Below are 16676 nucleotides of genomic sequence, written 5' to 3' on the forward strand. Positions count from 1 at the left end.
GAAGTCCTTGTAGGTAAACTGCAACCTTTGTTTAGTGCGTGCAAACTGCAGCAAATCAACGTACCCTAATTTATCGAATTATTTCAATTGATATTCGTCTGTAATAGAAAGAGTTAAAATTAGAAATTCAATGTAGGTATAAAATGGGAATGTAAGGTAGCTTGAACTGCTGCGGACTGCCTAGTGGGATACCGGGGCTCCGGTTCGGAAAGCAGGAGTAGGAACGGGCTGATTTTTCGTCAGTAAGAGTCTGACACACCCTCTCGCCTCGCCCAAAGTTGGAGAAGGCATTGGATGATTTTTGCCCTTAAAAAAAGGTAGCTTGAACTGTTTGCATTTATTCTAAGTAATGAACTAAAATTATTCAGAACAACGAATGTATGTTGTACTTAAGTGTAAAATAACAAAGGAATTAAATTAACACAGATTTGTAAACAACACGTAAAACTGAATTTAAAATTTTAAGTTATTTATAACGGATTACCATGATGCTTGCATTTTTATTCTTATTTTGTTTAGGTATACAGAATATAAAATATAATTTGTTTCTAACGTGAGAAACTTTATAATTATTATCTAATTCTAAGATTTCCAAGTATTTGCTAGTTTATCTAGGTATTATGTATTCGTTATTATACAACGATTGTTATTTAATTTTCTTGCTATGGTAGGTACCTATGTCATACGAAGTATTATATAAAGTCATACTAATTACTCCCCAAAGACGTTGTAAGTTTGAGTGAGACTTTGGTAAAAATTTAAATATGTATTGTTAAAAATATTATTTTGGAAATTATAGAACCATTAGAACAAAACGTCCTACCGATTATTACTCAAGAAGGCAGTTTATATTAACGATGATAAAAATACATTTCTGTATTATCCTTAAGCTGACTGATCAAAATATCCCTCAAGCATTAAGTCCACACATTAAAAAGATAGAAGATAAAATTATTAACTTCTGTGAAATCCAACCATTGAAAGTCAGAAGACACTACAAACGACTTTAAACTTTAGTTTTAAATTAAAATGGACTTTCTGTTCAAATACATAATTCTTCCGTTAAAAAACGGGACTTAACGCCGGACAATAGCAAAATTACATACATAGGTACAGTTGCAAAATAACATAGTTCTTTATGATATTCTAATTATGTATTTGGAAACAATTGATTAAGATCCTAATGATTAATTTTCGATAATTATCTCTAATGATGACTGTGAATGTAACGATTTGTGATACTTTGTTAGATACTCGTTCTTGACCGATTTTAATACATTAGCAGTTTGTCTAGTGACTAGTGGTGGGAAAGACATCGAGTAATTATAATTATACTTACGTAGTTAGTACCTAGGTGTGCATGAACAATGATAATCATTGTCTTTTAATTAAAGAAGCATCGAGAACATTTTGCAATGCTTTTTAAAATAGCGTATAATGTAAGGTGAATCATAAAATTACCTTCTTTGTATGAGATGAGGCTTTTGCTCAGCAGTGAGTAGGTTACTGAGTTTTCAGGCTGATATCTATTTAGCTACTACGGGGTAGATAAGATAGATAAGGTAGACTTAGAAAATCTGAACGTATTTTCTAACATTTCTGGATAAACGCATGTTATGCTGTATCTGTATTAAAACTATTAAAAGACACTTTTAGTTAGCTTCTTTTTTATAGTAAAGCAAATGAGCATACGGATCACTTGATGGTACGCGCATAGACACCCAAAAGGGCCTTTTGGGGGTTAGGAATTTAAGGGTTGTTGGGGAATCTGAGATTGGGAAGGGGGATAATTGTGCCTCCGGTAACCTCACTTACACAACGCAAGTGTTGTTTTACGGTCGGTTTTCTGTGAAGCTGTGGTATTATTTCGGTCACCTTGTGCCGAAAGACGGCTCTCCCACACTTCCTATATTAGGAGACTAAATTATCCCTGTTATGCATTATTAAAGATTACGTTACTTAAAAAAAAAAAAAAAACGTTGGCGCACCCTAGGATTTTCACCTATGTCATGGGTGCGTGTACAAACATACGAGTTCACTATACAAGTATACACATGGCACCCAGACTTAAAATATTATTGTGTTTTGATACCAGTCCGCTTGCATAACTAGTTTTACTTTATTTGTTAGGCTATCTTCTTCAATTCCAAATTAAACATGTTAGAAGCAGGAACGGTAAGCGCTATCAACAATTGTCAGATAGTTAACACAGTTGGGTATAAATTAAAATAACAATGATGTACATTTAATTATTTTTTTTCGCCTATTGTAATAATGGTTGTTATTTCTCACACCATTGACGTAAATACTGTTTTAGCATCACAATTTGCAAGTTATAATTATAATTATTTTAATTAAAAATAGATCTTGGTCGTGTCATGATACTTTATTATGTTTTGGATAAAACAATTATTACGCAGAATAAGTCCTTATCTTGCTATTGTGGTATAGACATAGGTATCACGTAGTTACTCACGTGGCTATAAACCTTTGACGTATGTAAGTTACGTATTAATTAATTATTTTGAGAAAATCAGTTTTTTATGTGGCTCATTATACCTACCTAACGTAAAAACATTGAACAATAGACAGAAGGATATTTTTTAGTATCACATGCTTTCTTAATAGGCTCACCCCCTATTAACACATTGAACGCCGTGGTGGTCACCGGTGACCGACGTTAGCGGAGGATTTTCCTTCAACAGTTTTCTATTAGCAGTCAGACTTAATAGCGGCATTACGTGCCGTAATGTGCACCTCTGCCTACCCTTTCGGGGATAAAAGGCGTGACGCTATATACTTTCTCCTATCTATCAACTTTGTACTTTATGTATTGAAAGAATCATTTATTTACTATGTCTTGTACTTAGGTGTTGCGTGCGAAATCGATACACCTCCCTGCATAGGTAATTCGGTCAGTGGTTTATGCGTGACTAAATAATAAAGATCCATTCAACCGCACATGTAAACATCGTATTATTGCCGCGGAACGTAATTTTTTTTTGATATAAAACGTTGCCCCACACTAGGACTTTTCTTCTGTGTTGTGGGTGCGTTTACAAACATACAAGTTCACATACACATGACACCCAGACCCGAAGCAATAATTTGTGGATCACACAAAGAGTTGCCCAGTGCGGGAATCGAACCCGCTACACGTTTCACGGCAGCCAGTTGCCCAGCCACCGCGCCAACCATGCCAGTCGTCGATTTACCCAGTCTTTACCATTTAAACAATATAACATACTTTCTTTTTCCAGATCGTGGCAGCGAGCGCTCTCGTAATGATAGTGGTGCCCAGATCTCGACTGCCAGCTGAAGCTGTAGCCCAAGAAGCTGTGATGGTGGCTCTCTACCACTTCTTCTGCTCGGTCATAGCAGAATGCGGTGGCACAGAACAGTTTGTCAGGTCCGTATTTCCTTACATAGGTACTAAGTACTCAATCATACACTTTTGTATTTTTTCCACCAAATAAGGAAGTAATTACATTTTTAACAATAATAACTTTGGCATTTGGAAATAAGTTTAGTTTTATTTCGGGTAGTTGTTCATGCTTCAATTAAATATAAAAATTAAATAGTTAAACAAAATAGCCATCGTCGTGTCTATTCTTATACATAGAAGGAAATCTGTGCGCCCGCGCTAAGTCTATTAGTGGCCAGTAATGGTTTTTGATTGGGTCCGATGATTTCATAGACAAATTCATTATTTATTAATAACTAATTGCCTAATAGTATTTTTTACGCGATTGTATAAGTTGTGACCCAGTCACATTTAAAAATTTTTGAATAAAAAATATGCCTAAAAGAATCAAGTGCTTAGTATGAATAATAAATAATTTCCACTCCATTTTAGGGCAGCCAAGACAGGTGAATTATGACAAATTGTATGCAAAACATTTTGCAAAGTATATCCGTTCTCATTACGAGAAATTTCAACGCTTTACTCGTAAAAATGATGCAATATTCGCGAATCGTTTACGATTTTACACAACAATTTGTAAAGGTGAAGAATTGAATAAGCGAAGTGGTAGCTTGGTACTTAGCTCTTTCTTGATTACTACGTTCAACTTTCATGACGTGTGTATTTAAAATGCAGTGTTTTAAGATTTCATTCATTCATAAAACTAATTGCGTGATAGAGTACTCTACCTGTAAGTTGTGTAACTAGTATCTAGTATTTTGGAATAATAATCAAACAAGTTATGAATCTATCTTTAACATTCGATGTGGCTATTTTTGAAAGTTACTGTCTGTACCTCGAAACATCACTTGCATTTAGCTTCGTTAGCATTTATTTTTGACCTTCATGAATAAATAAAATTACTTTTTTTTTATTAAAAATGATGGAATTAGAGCGTGAATACACACAAAATAAAAATATGAATTTTTAATTATATAATATTAGTAATTTAGATACGAAATGAATAGTTTTTACTATTATATCGATAGCAATAACAATTAAAGAAATGATTGCAAGTGGGCCTAGCTATGCACGTACGGATTTCACGCTGTAGAGATACTGGCTTTCGATTTCTCTTTTACGATTATCTATTACGATTTACGCAAGGAGATAAGGAATGTCTATATGCACCTTACTTTAGTAATAAAGCATTCTATGCTTATCTTGTTCTAACATAACAGAACACTATTTACTGTCTCTAGTCTCTGATAAAGAATGGGAAGCTGTGGTTTATTGCGTTATTTTATTGACAAAGCAAACATTAAATATTTGTAATACTTAACTTGTAAAATTGTCTGAGAGTGAAATAATACATAAGTATGGTTATAACATAAAGCTACTATAGTATAAATGTCAGAGGGCTTAGTACGAGTTTGTTTTACGTTTAATGCGTTCGGCGCTCTTATTGGCCGACTCGAAGGAACCCAACCAATCAGAGCGCCGAACGCGTTCTCTTTTCGATTTCGTTTAACGTAAAGCAAACATATACTAAGGTTACTGATATCATGCCTGTTTAGTGTTTCCCGGAAGGGTTAAATATAAATTGCTGTTGGTGCAATGGCGTTTTGCTCACGCATGTTATTACTAAGAGCCCCATGCAATAGACACAAGTTATAATTATTATGCTATTTATGAAACAACGGTCTGTAGACATCATGATGATGTATCTACTGTATGTATGATGTATCTCTAGTGACACAATCGATCACAATTAAGGTCCTCATAAGTTTGTTTACAAAGTAAGGAACTAGTTTTTAATTACAAAAATTGTTTTTAATTCCAAAGAAACCACACAAATTGTAGAGTCTTCAGCCTTAGGACTGACCTCCCAAATAAAGGCACTCCATGATACTCATTCAGAATTTTGAAACCAAAAAACCCAATACCACTTCGTCGACCTTGCATATATTACTAGTAATCTTTCCAGCTACTACACCAGCTAGTGTCATTCAGCATTAAGTTCCCAGTTACCACAGCATATTAAGAATTACGTATGCATTAATGCATGCGTACCACAGAATAGCGAATATTTTCCTATTGCGGTTCGGTTAGGTAATCCGCAACATCAATTCTTGCGTGTAGATGTGTTTGCTTCTACGTGTTAGGACCATGTTGTAACGTAGTTGCTTAGTTGCCATAGATGGAATCGCGTCTTGTCGTACGTTTTGTATTGTATTAGTAAGTTTTATAACAGTTTTTAGGTAGTAAGACGATGGTTTTGTGGTATTTCGGTTACAGATAAATTAATATTGAAGTATAATATTAGATTTAGCATTGTAGCAATAACTTTCGACAGGAATATCTTATCTACTATTGTAAATAAACATTATTTTTCTTTTCAAAAAACTTTGTGTCTATTCGTATATAAAAATGTCTTGTTATGTTACTTTGAAATAGGTTCTGAATGAATGCGTTATATTTTTTATAGATTCTTTTAATATAATTTTGCGTAAGATTTAAAGTGAAGCTAAAAATACATTTTTCCTTTTATAAATCAAAATAATAATAGTTAATGAATAAAATAAATCAGTATCGATATTGTTCTGTGTATAATACCAAGTCGAGTTCATATATTTTTTGTCACGAGTTAGTAAAACGTGCAGCAATGCAAATATAGGCGAGTAGGTAGGTACGAACATAATTTATGTCACGATTGACAATGATAAGGTAAAAATCACTACTAAAACAATTAAACATCGATTATAATTGAAGATAAATATTAGTCATAGCCCCGAAGGTTATTCAATGCAGGCGTAAATATAGGTTTTCTTTATTTTATCTACATTATCTAAGCTCTTTTGTCAGGTAGGTACCTATTTAATGACAAATCCTGCTCGCAATATCCTGTTCAATTGTTTAAATTTCATATATTTATATGTTTATTTAACAATGTAATAACGTAAGAACTATTTATAAGTCGGTTGAACATAAAACTGTATCCTAGATTTTGACATGGGCTACTTTTATACTGATAATAATTGTATGTTTTTGGTACTGTTAGTAGATATATAAAGATACTAGCGGACCCGACAGACGTTGTCCTGTCTACGCGTCTTTAATTTGACAATTTGTCGGATCCAATGTAAAACATTCCAAAATCAACAACTACTAATAAATTAAAAATTAATAAAAAAAATCATTGTCTAACGGACAAAATCATCAAAATCGGTCCAGTCGTTTAAGAGAAGTTCAGTGACATACACACTTACAGAAGAATTATATATATAAAGATTATATTTATCTAGATATCTACTACAATATCTACTACTGTATCTTTAGTTACTGTTATGTTCATACTTTTTAAATATTTAAACCCATAACCCATGGCGTTACAGCCGCACTAGTTCCCCGTTTATTCGCAAGCGATGCCGCGGATAGACTATAAAGGTGCTAAACCTGACATCGCGTGTCCGCGTTTAAAACTTCCAGTTTACATTGCATTGATTGCTATGGACAAATATATATTTTTTATTTAATATTTTTTTGGAATACAGGTTATTGATCGCCAATTGAATGTTTACAGAAGCGCTGGTGGCGCTGACCTAGAGACGAGGGTGATGCCATGCTGCTGTTGGCCGTGTTGCGTTATACCAAGGCCGAAGTTGCATAAGTAAGTTCAACGTTCATGATTCAGACTTCTAATGACTTAATGAATTATTAATAGGACTTATTTTTACTAACTAACTTGTGCTAAAGTGATGTCCTTATTAGTCCTTGAAGATGTAACATGTGTATTTAATTGCATAGTTTTTTGACCACCTTCTGTGTGTAAAGGTCTGTAACCTTAGTATGAGTTTGTTTTACGTTTAAAGTATTCGAAACGACAGCGCGTTCGGCGCTCTGATTGGTTGGTTTATTCAAGCTGGCCAATCAGAGCGCCGAATGCGTTCTCGTATCGTTTACTTTAAACGTAAAGCAAACTCGTACTAAGAGTACTGTGTATAGCAGGGGTGCGCCTTTAATATATAGCTTTTCATATCATAATGAAGTGCATAATAATGAACTTAGTTGTTTATTATTACGAGTCTGTTGAAGTAAAACGTATAATTTATAATTGAATTATTCCATTTATTACGAGTTGATAGTTACTTAAACCGGTTTATTATACCTATTACCAGTTAGTCTTCAATCACTAATGAATACCTACGTACCTAGATATTAATTAGGAATTATACAGAATAGAGTTACTGCGTCACAGTTGTAGAATTTTAAATCAATTGATATTTTTTTATTATTACTGACTAGATTTAATTAATACTATATAAATCCATTTATATACTTATATGGGTTTTCCTATAAGTGCGGAAATAGATTTCATTTAAAAAGTATGATAAAAAATACTTAGGCGTTATTAGCTCACGTAAATGTAACCTACCTATAATTTTTTTAGAGACACTTATTTACTTAGGCATCCATAGTGGTCGCAAGTGCGACTGCCGAATGAGGGGTCTAGGGTTCCATTCCAGGGTCGGATTACTGGGCTTTTTTCGGTTTTTCGAAAATTTCTCAGTAGTAGCACGGAGTCTGGAATTGTGCCCAGTATACGGCAATAGGCTCACCCCCTACTATTTGGGACTTATAATAATACAAGTGGTGAAAAGTGGGTGTACATTACATAGCGGCATTACGTGCCGTAATGTCACAGAACAGATAAAGAAGTACCGTGTTCTGTGGGCAATGTGCACCTCTGCCTACCCCATCGGGGATAAAAAGGCGTGACGTTGCCTACTTATTTACTTAGACTAAATACGTATTGTAGAGGTTATTACGAACATAGAACAACCAGCAATTTCAGTCGTAAGGTGGCAATTATTTAATCGCTTTATAATCGAAACACTACTAATTACTGTGTTTGCCTTGAATAGGTTATGACAATAACGTTGTTTGCACTTTATTATTTAATTTACTGAAGTGCTTCTAAATATTCATTTCTTAATAAATGTATTTGCATGTCTAAACACCTAAATTATTACTTGAATACGACAAAAGCTTTGACATTATTCAGAAGTAGATAATATTAAGAGGAGTGTAGATAGTTAATAAAGTATACTATCTATATACTTATACTATTATGTAAAGCTGATGAATTTGTTTGTTTAAACGCGATAATCTCCGCAATGCTGGTCCAAATTGAATAATTATTTTTGTATTAGGTAGTCCATTTATAGAGGAAAGGTTATAGGGTATATAACATCATGCTACGATCAATAGGAGCCGTGCAGAGCGGGTGAAACTGCGTTGAAGTGGCTAGAAACTTATAATCTAACGTCACGCCCTTTAATCTTATAAGGAATAGGCAGAAGGGTACATAGACAAATTTACTTAGTTTTCACTAGTTATGTTAAAAGTTCCATGTAATAGGGGCACCTAATGTCTCGATAGAAGACTTTAAAATTAATTGAAAGTAATTATAAGACAAGTGACACATACAATTTCATATATTTCGTTAAAAATTATATGTATTTTAATAGCAGAAGTAATTTGTATAATTGCATAATAACAAAGTGTGATGAATATCAGGCTAATTGCATACAATTTTAATTATACCAGAAATGATGTATGTTATTATTTTTACTCCATTTAAACTCCTAAGGGACCAGTTATTAACCCAATTTACTATTTTTTCAGGGGAAGTCTAATGTGGTTGCGGTATTTGGTACTTCAGATACCAATCATTCAAGGAATTATTTATTTCATTCTCATCACCATCTGGTCGGAAGATTTTGTAAGTATTTTTATTTTATTCTATTGTAGTAAGTACCATCATTTATTCGTATATAATTTATCAATACTTTAGATATATTGTATTTAGGGCCTGTTACAAAATGTCTGGATAGCCGCTATGTCCCAGATAAATTTGAATTAAGAACGCAATTTGTATGAACTATCTGTCACATAAGTTTATCAGGTACTTATATGGAGGTAGTAAAACAGGCGCTTAGTGTTGCACTTTAAGTAAATAGAATAAAGCTTAGAAGAATCAATAAAGAATTAATTAGTATTATGTTTTGATGACTTTACCCACTCCCTTTTTTTTCCTATTTTTATCCCATATTCTACTTGGGCCTTGGCCTCCTTTTGTATTTATTTTATATTAATATCAACAAATTCTACTTCCAGATGTTATACCAAGGTAACTTCGTATACTTCCAACCATTCATTGCGGCGTCAATCCTATCGGGGATGTGGGGCGTAGTGATGTGTGTTCGGGCTGCTATATCCGTGGGCCGTGCACCACGCCCCAGGTTCCTCGTCATCCAGCTCGTACTCATCATCGTGAAACTGCAGTGTGGACTCGCCAAGTCCGTGCCCAACATGGCGAATTTATCCTGCGTTATGAAACTACATCCTGGCGTATTTGCATCTCGTAAGTATTTTTTATTTGGTTTATTGCGATGGTATTTCCAAAAGTGCTATTATTTTAAAGGTCAGAGCTGGAGCAGGCTAATTTCCATACTATAATACTGTGGTTTAGTCAATTTGTCAAATTGGCCAAAGAATAATCTTGGAAATACTAATAGACTAGTAATACTATGTATTACTATGGCTTACCTAATTTAATATATGGAGACAATTTAATAAACTTGTATTTTTCTTTCTTTCCAGTTATAAACAACTGTATAATGATGTTAGAGATGCTACTAATATCGATTTGGGCGTGGCGAGTGTACAGCTCCCCACCAGGCAAGGATATGGAAAACGTGCAGAGAGACAGAATAGTCGTTGCAGTCCTAGAAGATAATATGCGATCCATTGAAGTAAAGAGCATTAAAGAGGGCATCGACAACAAATCCTTCAACAATAATGTACCAGAAATCTGAACGTCTTTTTCTACATAGTTGTATTGTGAAACTAGTGATGCATTGATATTATCAACAATTAAGTACACAATGTTGTATTTTCAAAATGAAAATTATGAATATGGCACCTTTTGTCTATAGCTTTAGGTGTTCTTTTCCAGTGTTTTGTCAAACACCTTTAGATGTTTAAATTATATAGTTGTAGATATGCAATTTTTTGTGATGTGTCTATGTGTTTAGGTAATGTTTAGGAACTATCTACGAATCAGCGTCTGAATGTGTTTGTGTTTGTATTAGGTCCATGTGACCGTCACCCAGTGTAAATTTACTCTTAAGTCGTATATTTAAGTTAGCTATTTGTCTGTGGGGTGTTCCCCAGAGGAACTTCCCCTGCTAGGATTTGTGTTGTAACTGCAATGAACAATTTGTATGATTTCTTTTTTAAGGGAATTATGAAAATCTCTCTCTTTGATCTGTACCAAAAATATGTATGTGACCTTTAACAAGCCCATTGGTGCTTATTTTGATTGTGATAAATAAAAATACAATGAGAATAGTAAAGAATATACATTTCCTCTATTTGAGAGTTTTATTCCGAATTAATAACAACATTTAAATTACATAAGACACCAATTAATAAATAAAAAAATATACATATTAAGTACTTATAGATACTTTATTCTTCTTGAGAATCGTTAGCATTACTTTTGTCCTCATTTTCCTCAGACGGCGTGCCAGCCCGAGAACTTTCTGAACCGTAAATATTATGCAGCTCTTCCAATTTGTAATGTATTTTCACGCCTTTAGAGTTGGTTTTGTTAACTTTGTTTACGAGTGATTTTGTTTGTTCTTCCAATCGCTTTAACCGTAAATCACGCGCAGCAAATCGAGCCTCGTGATCAATTTCACCAGATGTCGACGGAATTGAATCTTCTTTGTCTGAACCGGAATTATCATCTCGTGATACATTGGTACCTTCATTACTGCCGTGTGCTTTTTCATTGTGAAGAGTTTCGAGTTTCTTAATTATTGTATCACCTGTTTTAAGCGTATCAGTTATAGAATTAACTACCTGAGAACAACTGCTCTCTAATTTTTGCAGTCTCTCATCTTTCTTGGCAAGCCTTTCATTTTGTTTTCGAACATTTTCTAGTATTGCTTTGAAATCTGGAGTTTCTACATTTGAAGCTTGAGAGTCGTTTACTGAGATTTCATTTAAAGAATCAGCTGTCGTTGACTCTGCAGTTTGAACATTATTGATTGTACTGTTATCATCATCTACTTGTCTGTCCGTTACAATACAGTTTTGTTCACTTATGTGTTCTACGTCATGCACTGAACCTGTATTAACTGTTTCTGGGAGATTAGTGTCTGGTGATGAGATTTCTTTATTTTCTGTGTCGATGTCGCTTTGTAAGGTAGTATTTTTTTCTGGTTCATTCACAGAAACACATAGTGTATGGCTCGTTGTCGGCCGATTAATAAGATGGTCCAGAGTATCACTTATTTGTTCACTTATCTTAACCGTTGTTTGTGTCTTTTTCAATAATGCAGCGCTGCCCGCTTCAAGACTATTCAGTTTTTGATCTTTTTTAGCCAATCTCTCATTTTGGAGGCGGACATTCTTTAAAATTTCAGCAGGGTCGATCAGTGGTAAGCTTGTTGAAGGTTTATCTGAAGTGGTGGGACTTATTGGTGAATTGTTTTCGGGAGAATCGCAGCCTTCATTGGGCTTATCAATGCAAGTATCTTCTGCATGTGATTCTTCTGGACAAGAGTCGTCGTGTGTAATGTCTCCAATTTCATCTTCTGTTTCTTCGCATATAATTCCATTTTTAGGAAATCGTTCACTTTTACTGGGTTCTGAAGTTAAATCATGATTATCTTCACCTTCCTGAGTGTCTAGTGGTAAATCAGCAACATCAAGCATATCACTGGCGGGGTCTTCCCTTTCTGCGATGTTAAAGTCAGTACTAGAATCAAAGGATTTCTTCAGTTTTCTCTTACATCTAGTAAGCGGTTCCGCCACATATTCACTTTCATCGTTCGATTCAGAAGATTCGTCTGATGGTCTTTCATCACTGTATCCACTTTCTCCTGAGTTATTGAACGACGGTGAACCAGATTTAGTTTTCCTACTCGAGAATTCAGCTCTCAGGGTTCTCCAATCTCTTTCAGATTGGGTATTCTTTTCTCGAGCTTGTTCCCATTTTTCCCGACAATATTCAAGTTCTTCTTTAAGTTCGTTCAGTAGCTTTCTCTTTTGTTGTAATTCATATTTAAGTATTTTTTCATGGGTATGTAATTGATGATGATGTCTCCTTAGTCTACCAACAACATGCCATGTTTTGCTTAACTCATTTGTGACCATGCATAGTCTTCGTTCTTGTTCTTCTAAACGAGTTTCGAGATGGCCATTGAGTTGTTTCATACGGTTGACCTCCTTTATGAGACCCAATTTTTCTAGTATAAGATCCTGTAATTTTAATAAAATCATGTTATTAACTAAATAATGCTCATACTTTTTTGCTGATTCAGAGGAAAACAGTAAGATTATTGTTTTGTTTTCAAAGTTTAAACAAAAAATTGGCACTCTACCAAACTGAAGCTGCGCATTTTTGAGTACTGCAAAATAATGATCATGAACATGTTTATTTTTACTTTGTGATTTTTGACCATGACTCAATTTATCTAGAAAATAATAATGGCCCGAGCAATGAGATAAACAATTACCTTTAATCTGATGTAAGTCTGACTAACGCTTGGCACTAACACTGGTCCCGATTTTGTCTCAACGGATTTATAGCACGTTGTCACTTTTTCGGGAGAGTTTCCATCCGACGCATTTTGATGACTGAGAAGTTCTATCAGAACTTTCCAGACTTTCGGTAGATTTTCTACAATTTCTTCAGCAGTTGTAGTAGGTGGTTTTTGTACATCTATAAAAAGCAATATGGTTTAAGTATTGATATGTAAGTCAAAAAGTTGCAAAATAAAAATGCATTGCTTCACTCATTACCTGAATCATGTTCTGTTGAAACTTCCTCTTTCTCTTTAGGTTCGTTAGCGTTGTCATTTGAAGTTCCGTCAATGTACTTTTCTTCATTTTCATCCACTTGGCTGACCAACTCTAACAAAAGTTTGGGCAAAGCCGATGATACTTCCGAACCATTTTCTTTTTCTGCCATTTGTGTTAATATGCCATGGTTTTCTTCTAATCTTTGAACCAAAGTGTCTAAATCTTGTTTAGTTTTTTCTCCAAGGAGTACTTGAGAGAAAAGCTTTAAATAAAAAACCACATTAGACAAAATTATCCAATTAGTACTAAAACAAGATTAGGTGATGATAAAATCTCTCAACACTTACTTTATTTACGACTGCCATCTCGGCCTTCAAGACGTTGGTTTCTATCTGACTTGTAGATATTTGTGAATTTTTGTTATCGATAGTATCAATCAGGGAATCTATTCTTGATTCAAGTTCTTCCACTTTTGTATTGAGATCTTTGCTCCTGAAAGTTTTATAGTTACAATGATTAGGAAAAACATTTTGTAGTAAACTCTATTGGCAGTGATTGAATGCAAAGATCTAAAAATCAAGCCCAGCGTTGAAATATTGAAGAGATCTATTTTCAGCAAATGAAAATGAGCAGATGCTGATGATGATAGTAAATGGTAGCTGATAGTAAAACTACACGATACTTACTTCTTTACCTCAGCCTGATAAAGTACTTTATGCTCATCCAACTCTCGCACCAGTCGTTGTCTAGTGACTTCAGCAAGTCGAGCTCGCTCCTCATAAAGCCCTCTGAGTGTGCGAATATTTTGTAACTGCCGTTCATACTCTTGTCTTAGATCAGCTGACAGCAAATTTGTTTCGCGATCCGCTAAAGTGCGTTCTATTTCATTAAGTTTTTCTTTCAACTGGAAAATACAATTGTATAAATATATGTAGTTATCTAACTACACCTGCTTATGGTATGGTTAGTTACAAAGATCGGTATGTGAATGACCTACGTCAATCATAATAAATTTATCTTAATTGATAGCCATATCTAAATGAGCAAGGAAATTTTATTACAGCTACTATAGGAGAACAACATGGAGTTGGCAGTTTGACAAAACGTAAGACGCCAAGTAACAGATGATGCGTTGCGATCGCATACCGTTTGTCGGCGGTCCCTGACCGGGTGCAGCCATGCTCCCTCCAGGTCGTTGGCAGAGGCAATGACCTGGAGGTTCCTTTATTGGAATAAAGAAGACCATAGAATGTACTAAATTAAGTTCTGTATGTCATATAGGCGGTGGTAGAGGTTGTATGTCAAAAAAAATTTAAATGCTTATGGTAATGAACTTACTGTCCATCATGGGACAATGGTGCAGCATAGTAATCTAGCCCTTAGAAATTTATTTTATAAAACAGTAGATATGATTATTATATTGTTATTGCTTCGCATAGCAAAACATTTAAAATCTCAGAGGTGGTAACACTTACATCATTCAGTTGTTGTTCTCGAAGGCTAATCATTGTTTTACTAACTGATACGACTTCTTTCAACGCACGGATTTGTTTAATGGACTCTGTGTTTTGTTGATTCAGATCTGCAATATCAGTGTAAGCTTCTTGTAGCGCACGATTAGTTTCTGAAAGGTCCTTTCGAAGTTTCAAATTATTTGCTTTTAAATCGTCAAATTCTTCTCTCATTTTGACTAAAGCATCTGTGAGTTCGGAGTTTCCTTTTAAATGGATAAGATTATCAGGGATTTCAATATTGTTTCTCGAGAGTAGTTCACAAAGTAATTTGTTGCTTTCAAATAGTTCCAGTTTTGCCGCCTTCTCATTTTGCAAAGCTTTCTCTAATTCTTCTTTTTCAGTACGGTGTCGCGCCAGAATCTGTCTTCTTTGTTCACGTTTTATATCAAGCTGCTTTCTGAACTCATTCATTTCTTCTTCTTTTGCTTTAGCCCGTGCTTCATTTTCGTTTAAAGAGTTTTCGCTAGCCATCTCAAAGGCTTCTGTTGTTTCATCAGTACGGAGATCACTTGTGTTATCCATTATTTCACTTTCACTTGTGACGTTATCTGCGTCCTGTTCCCTAGTTGGGGCACTACTGACCATATTTCCCATTTTGGAATACTTTTATAAACAAGACGCACTTTCATTCGAGCACACACGCCGCGAGGATGCGTTTTTAATCAGACAAAGGACTGTCGACTCGACGGACTCACACGTACGTATGTTCGACGAAGCAGTCGTTTCCCGAAATAGATCCCTCGTCAGCTCCAGACGTGCGTCGGCACACACATATAGCACGTTTGATGCTGCCGCTTACAACACAGTTGGTACACATATATGTTTTTTCGGAAAATCCTCCGTAAATATTTTATTTTCGTTGAAAATTTTCATCAAATTCTCAGAATACTTACAACATTCGTATTTTGTATATTTAAACACCTGGGTATCAAAACTAAATTGATGCAGAATTATCTAAATTTAGGGGCCATTTCAACTCTTTCACAACCTGGTGAAAAATAGATGCGTATTTAAAAATACTTATAGTATGGTTGTGTTTGTATATCAACGAGTTTGAACTTGGTGTATTGGGATTGGGAAAAAGTCGAGGGAAAAGTAAGTATCTGGGTAATGTTTCGCGCAGTACCTACTAGTAAAGATGACGTGCTATAATCATCATAGTAAGTAGGTACCTTTACCGTGACATAATTCTCGCTCGATAGATAAATTTCATGAAAAGTAGGCAAACAAAGTCCGGAATGTGAGTGAGTACCTACCAAATCAAATTAAAAACGTAGAGTAGTAGAATTGTATAAAATAGGTCAGGAAACGAGAAGACGGATCAACAGATGGTAAGCAAAGCACCCCATGGACCAGTGCGTTGCTGGCTTTTTGGTGGTTAGGGATATCAGGACATTTAGGGAGGGGAGGAATTGGGCCTCCGGTAAGCCGAAACAACTGTTTATTATAAACATAGTAAAACATTGTGTATTTTACTTTAACTATAGGCTGTAATGTTTTATACTCTATACTATAGGTACTTATACCTATCCGACGTTGCCGACCTTGCCAGTTTGGGGATGAGAAGAGAGAAGGATAACTCCAAGGTAATAACGTTCTTAATACCGCTTCGCGATTTTTTTGTGATAAAATGGATAATCCAAGAAGTTCGACAGATACAAATACATATGTAAATGTGTTTGTTATTCTAAAGGTGTTTGTTATTTAATTTTTAAGTATTTTAACATCAGAATATAAACTATAAACAAAACGAGTACTTTATTTTTATTTATTTTGAGAACAGTCTTGATGAAGGATAAAAATAAAAATGCACGCTAATTGTACCATAGACATTACCCAAAACCCTTGGTTTCAAGCATAATTTGTCGTAGTTACAGATA

General features: G+C 34.7%; 2 protein-coding genes across 2 annotated transcripts in view; one reads left to right on the forward strand and one right to left on the reverse strand.

The window, feature by feature from the left end:
• The window catches only part of LOC126910761 (organic solute transporter alpha-like protein), a 35427-nt gene extending 24585 nt beyond the window's left edge, over positions 1 to 10842 (forward strand). The window contains exons 3-7 of the mRNA XM_050694357.1: positions 3261 to 3409; positions 6987 to 7073; positions 9092 to 9188; positions 9584 to 9830; positions 10070 to 10842. Of these exons, the coding sequence (XP_050550314.1) occupies positions 3261 to 3409; positions 6987 to 7073; positions 9092 to 9188; positions 9584 to 9830; positions 10070 to 10284 (795 nt within the window). The 3' untranslated portion in view covers positions 10285 to 10842. The remainder of the gene's footprint in view (positions 1 to 3260; positions 3410 to 6986; positions 7074 to 9091; positions 9189 to 9583; positions 9831 to 10069) is intronic.
• LOC126910760 (uncharacterized) lies at positions 10816 to 15542 on the reverse strand. Its single transcript, XM_050694352.1, has 6 exons — positions 14758 to 15542; positions 13969 to 14186; positions 13630 to 13774; positions 13283 to 13544; positions 12997 to 13202; positions 10816 to 12739 (listed from the first exon to the last, which is right to left on the reverse strand). The coding sequence occupies exons 1-6, from the start codon at positions 15388 to 15390 to the stop codon at positions 10940 to 10942; spliced, it is 3264 nt and encodes a 1087-aa protein (XP_050550309.1). The 5' UTR covers positions 15391 to 15542; the 3' UTR covers positions 10816 to 10939.
• Between the last annotated feature and the right edge of the window lie 1134 nt (positions 15543 to 16676).

This window comes from Spodoptera frugiperda, chromosome 6 (assembly GCF_023101765.2).
Source record: "Spodoptera frugiperda isolate SF20-4 chromosome 6, AGI-APGP_CSIRO_Sfru_2.0, whole genome shotgun sequence".
NCBI lineage: Eukaryota > Metazoa > Arthropoda > Insecta > Lepidoptera > Noctuidae > Spodoptera > Spodoptera frugiperda.

Excerpts from the sequence above, each read along its gene's own strand:
- LOC126910760 (XM_050694352.1), bottom strand. The coding sequence starts at position 15,390 with ATGGGAAATATGGTCAGTAGTGCCCCAACTAGGGAACAGGACGCAGAT. Across the intron at positions 13,203-13,282 it reads TTCAACAGAACATGATTCAG|ATGTACAAAAACCACCTACT; the intron begins GTAATGAGTGAA and ends TGCTTTTTATAG. Across the intron at positions 12,740-12,996 it reads AGACTTACATCAGATTAAAG|GATCTTATACTAGAAAAATT; the intron begins GTAATTGTTTAT and ends TTAAAATTACAG.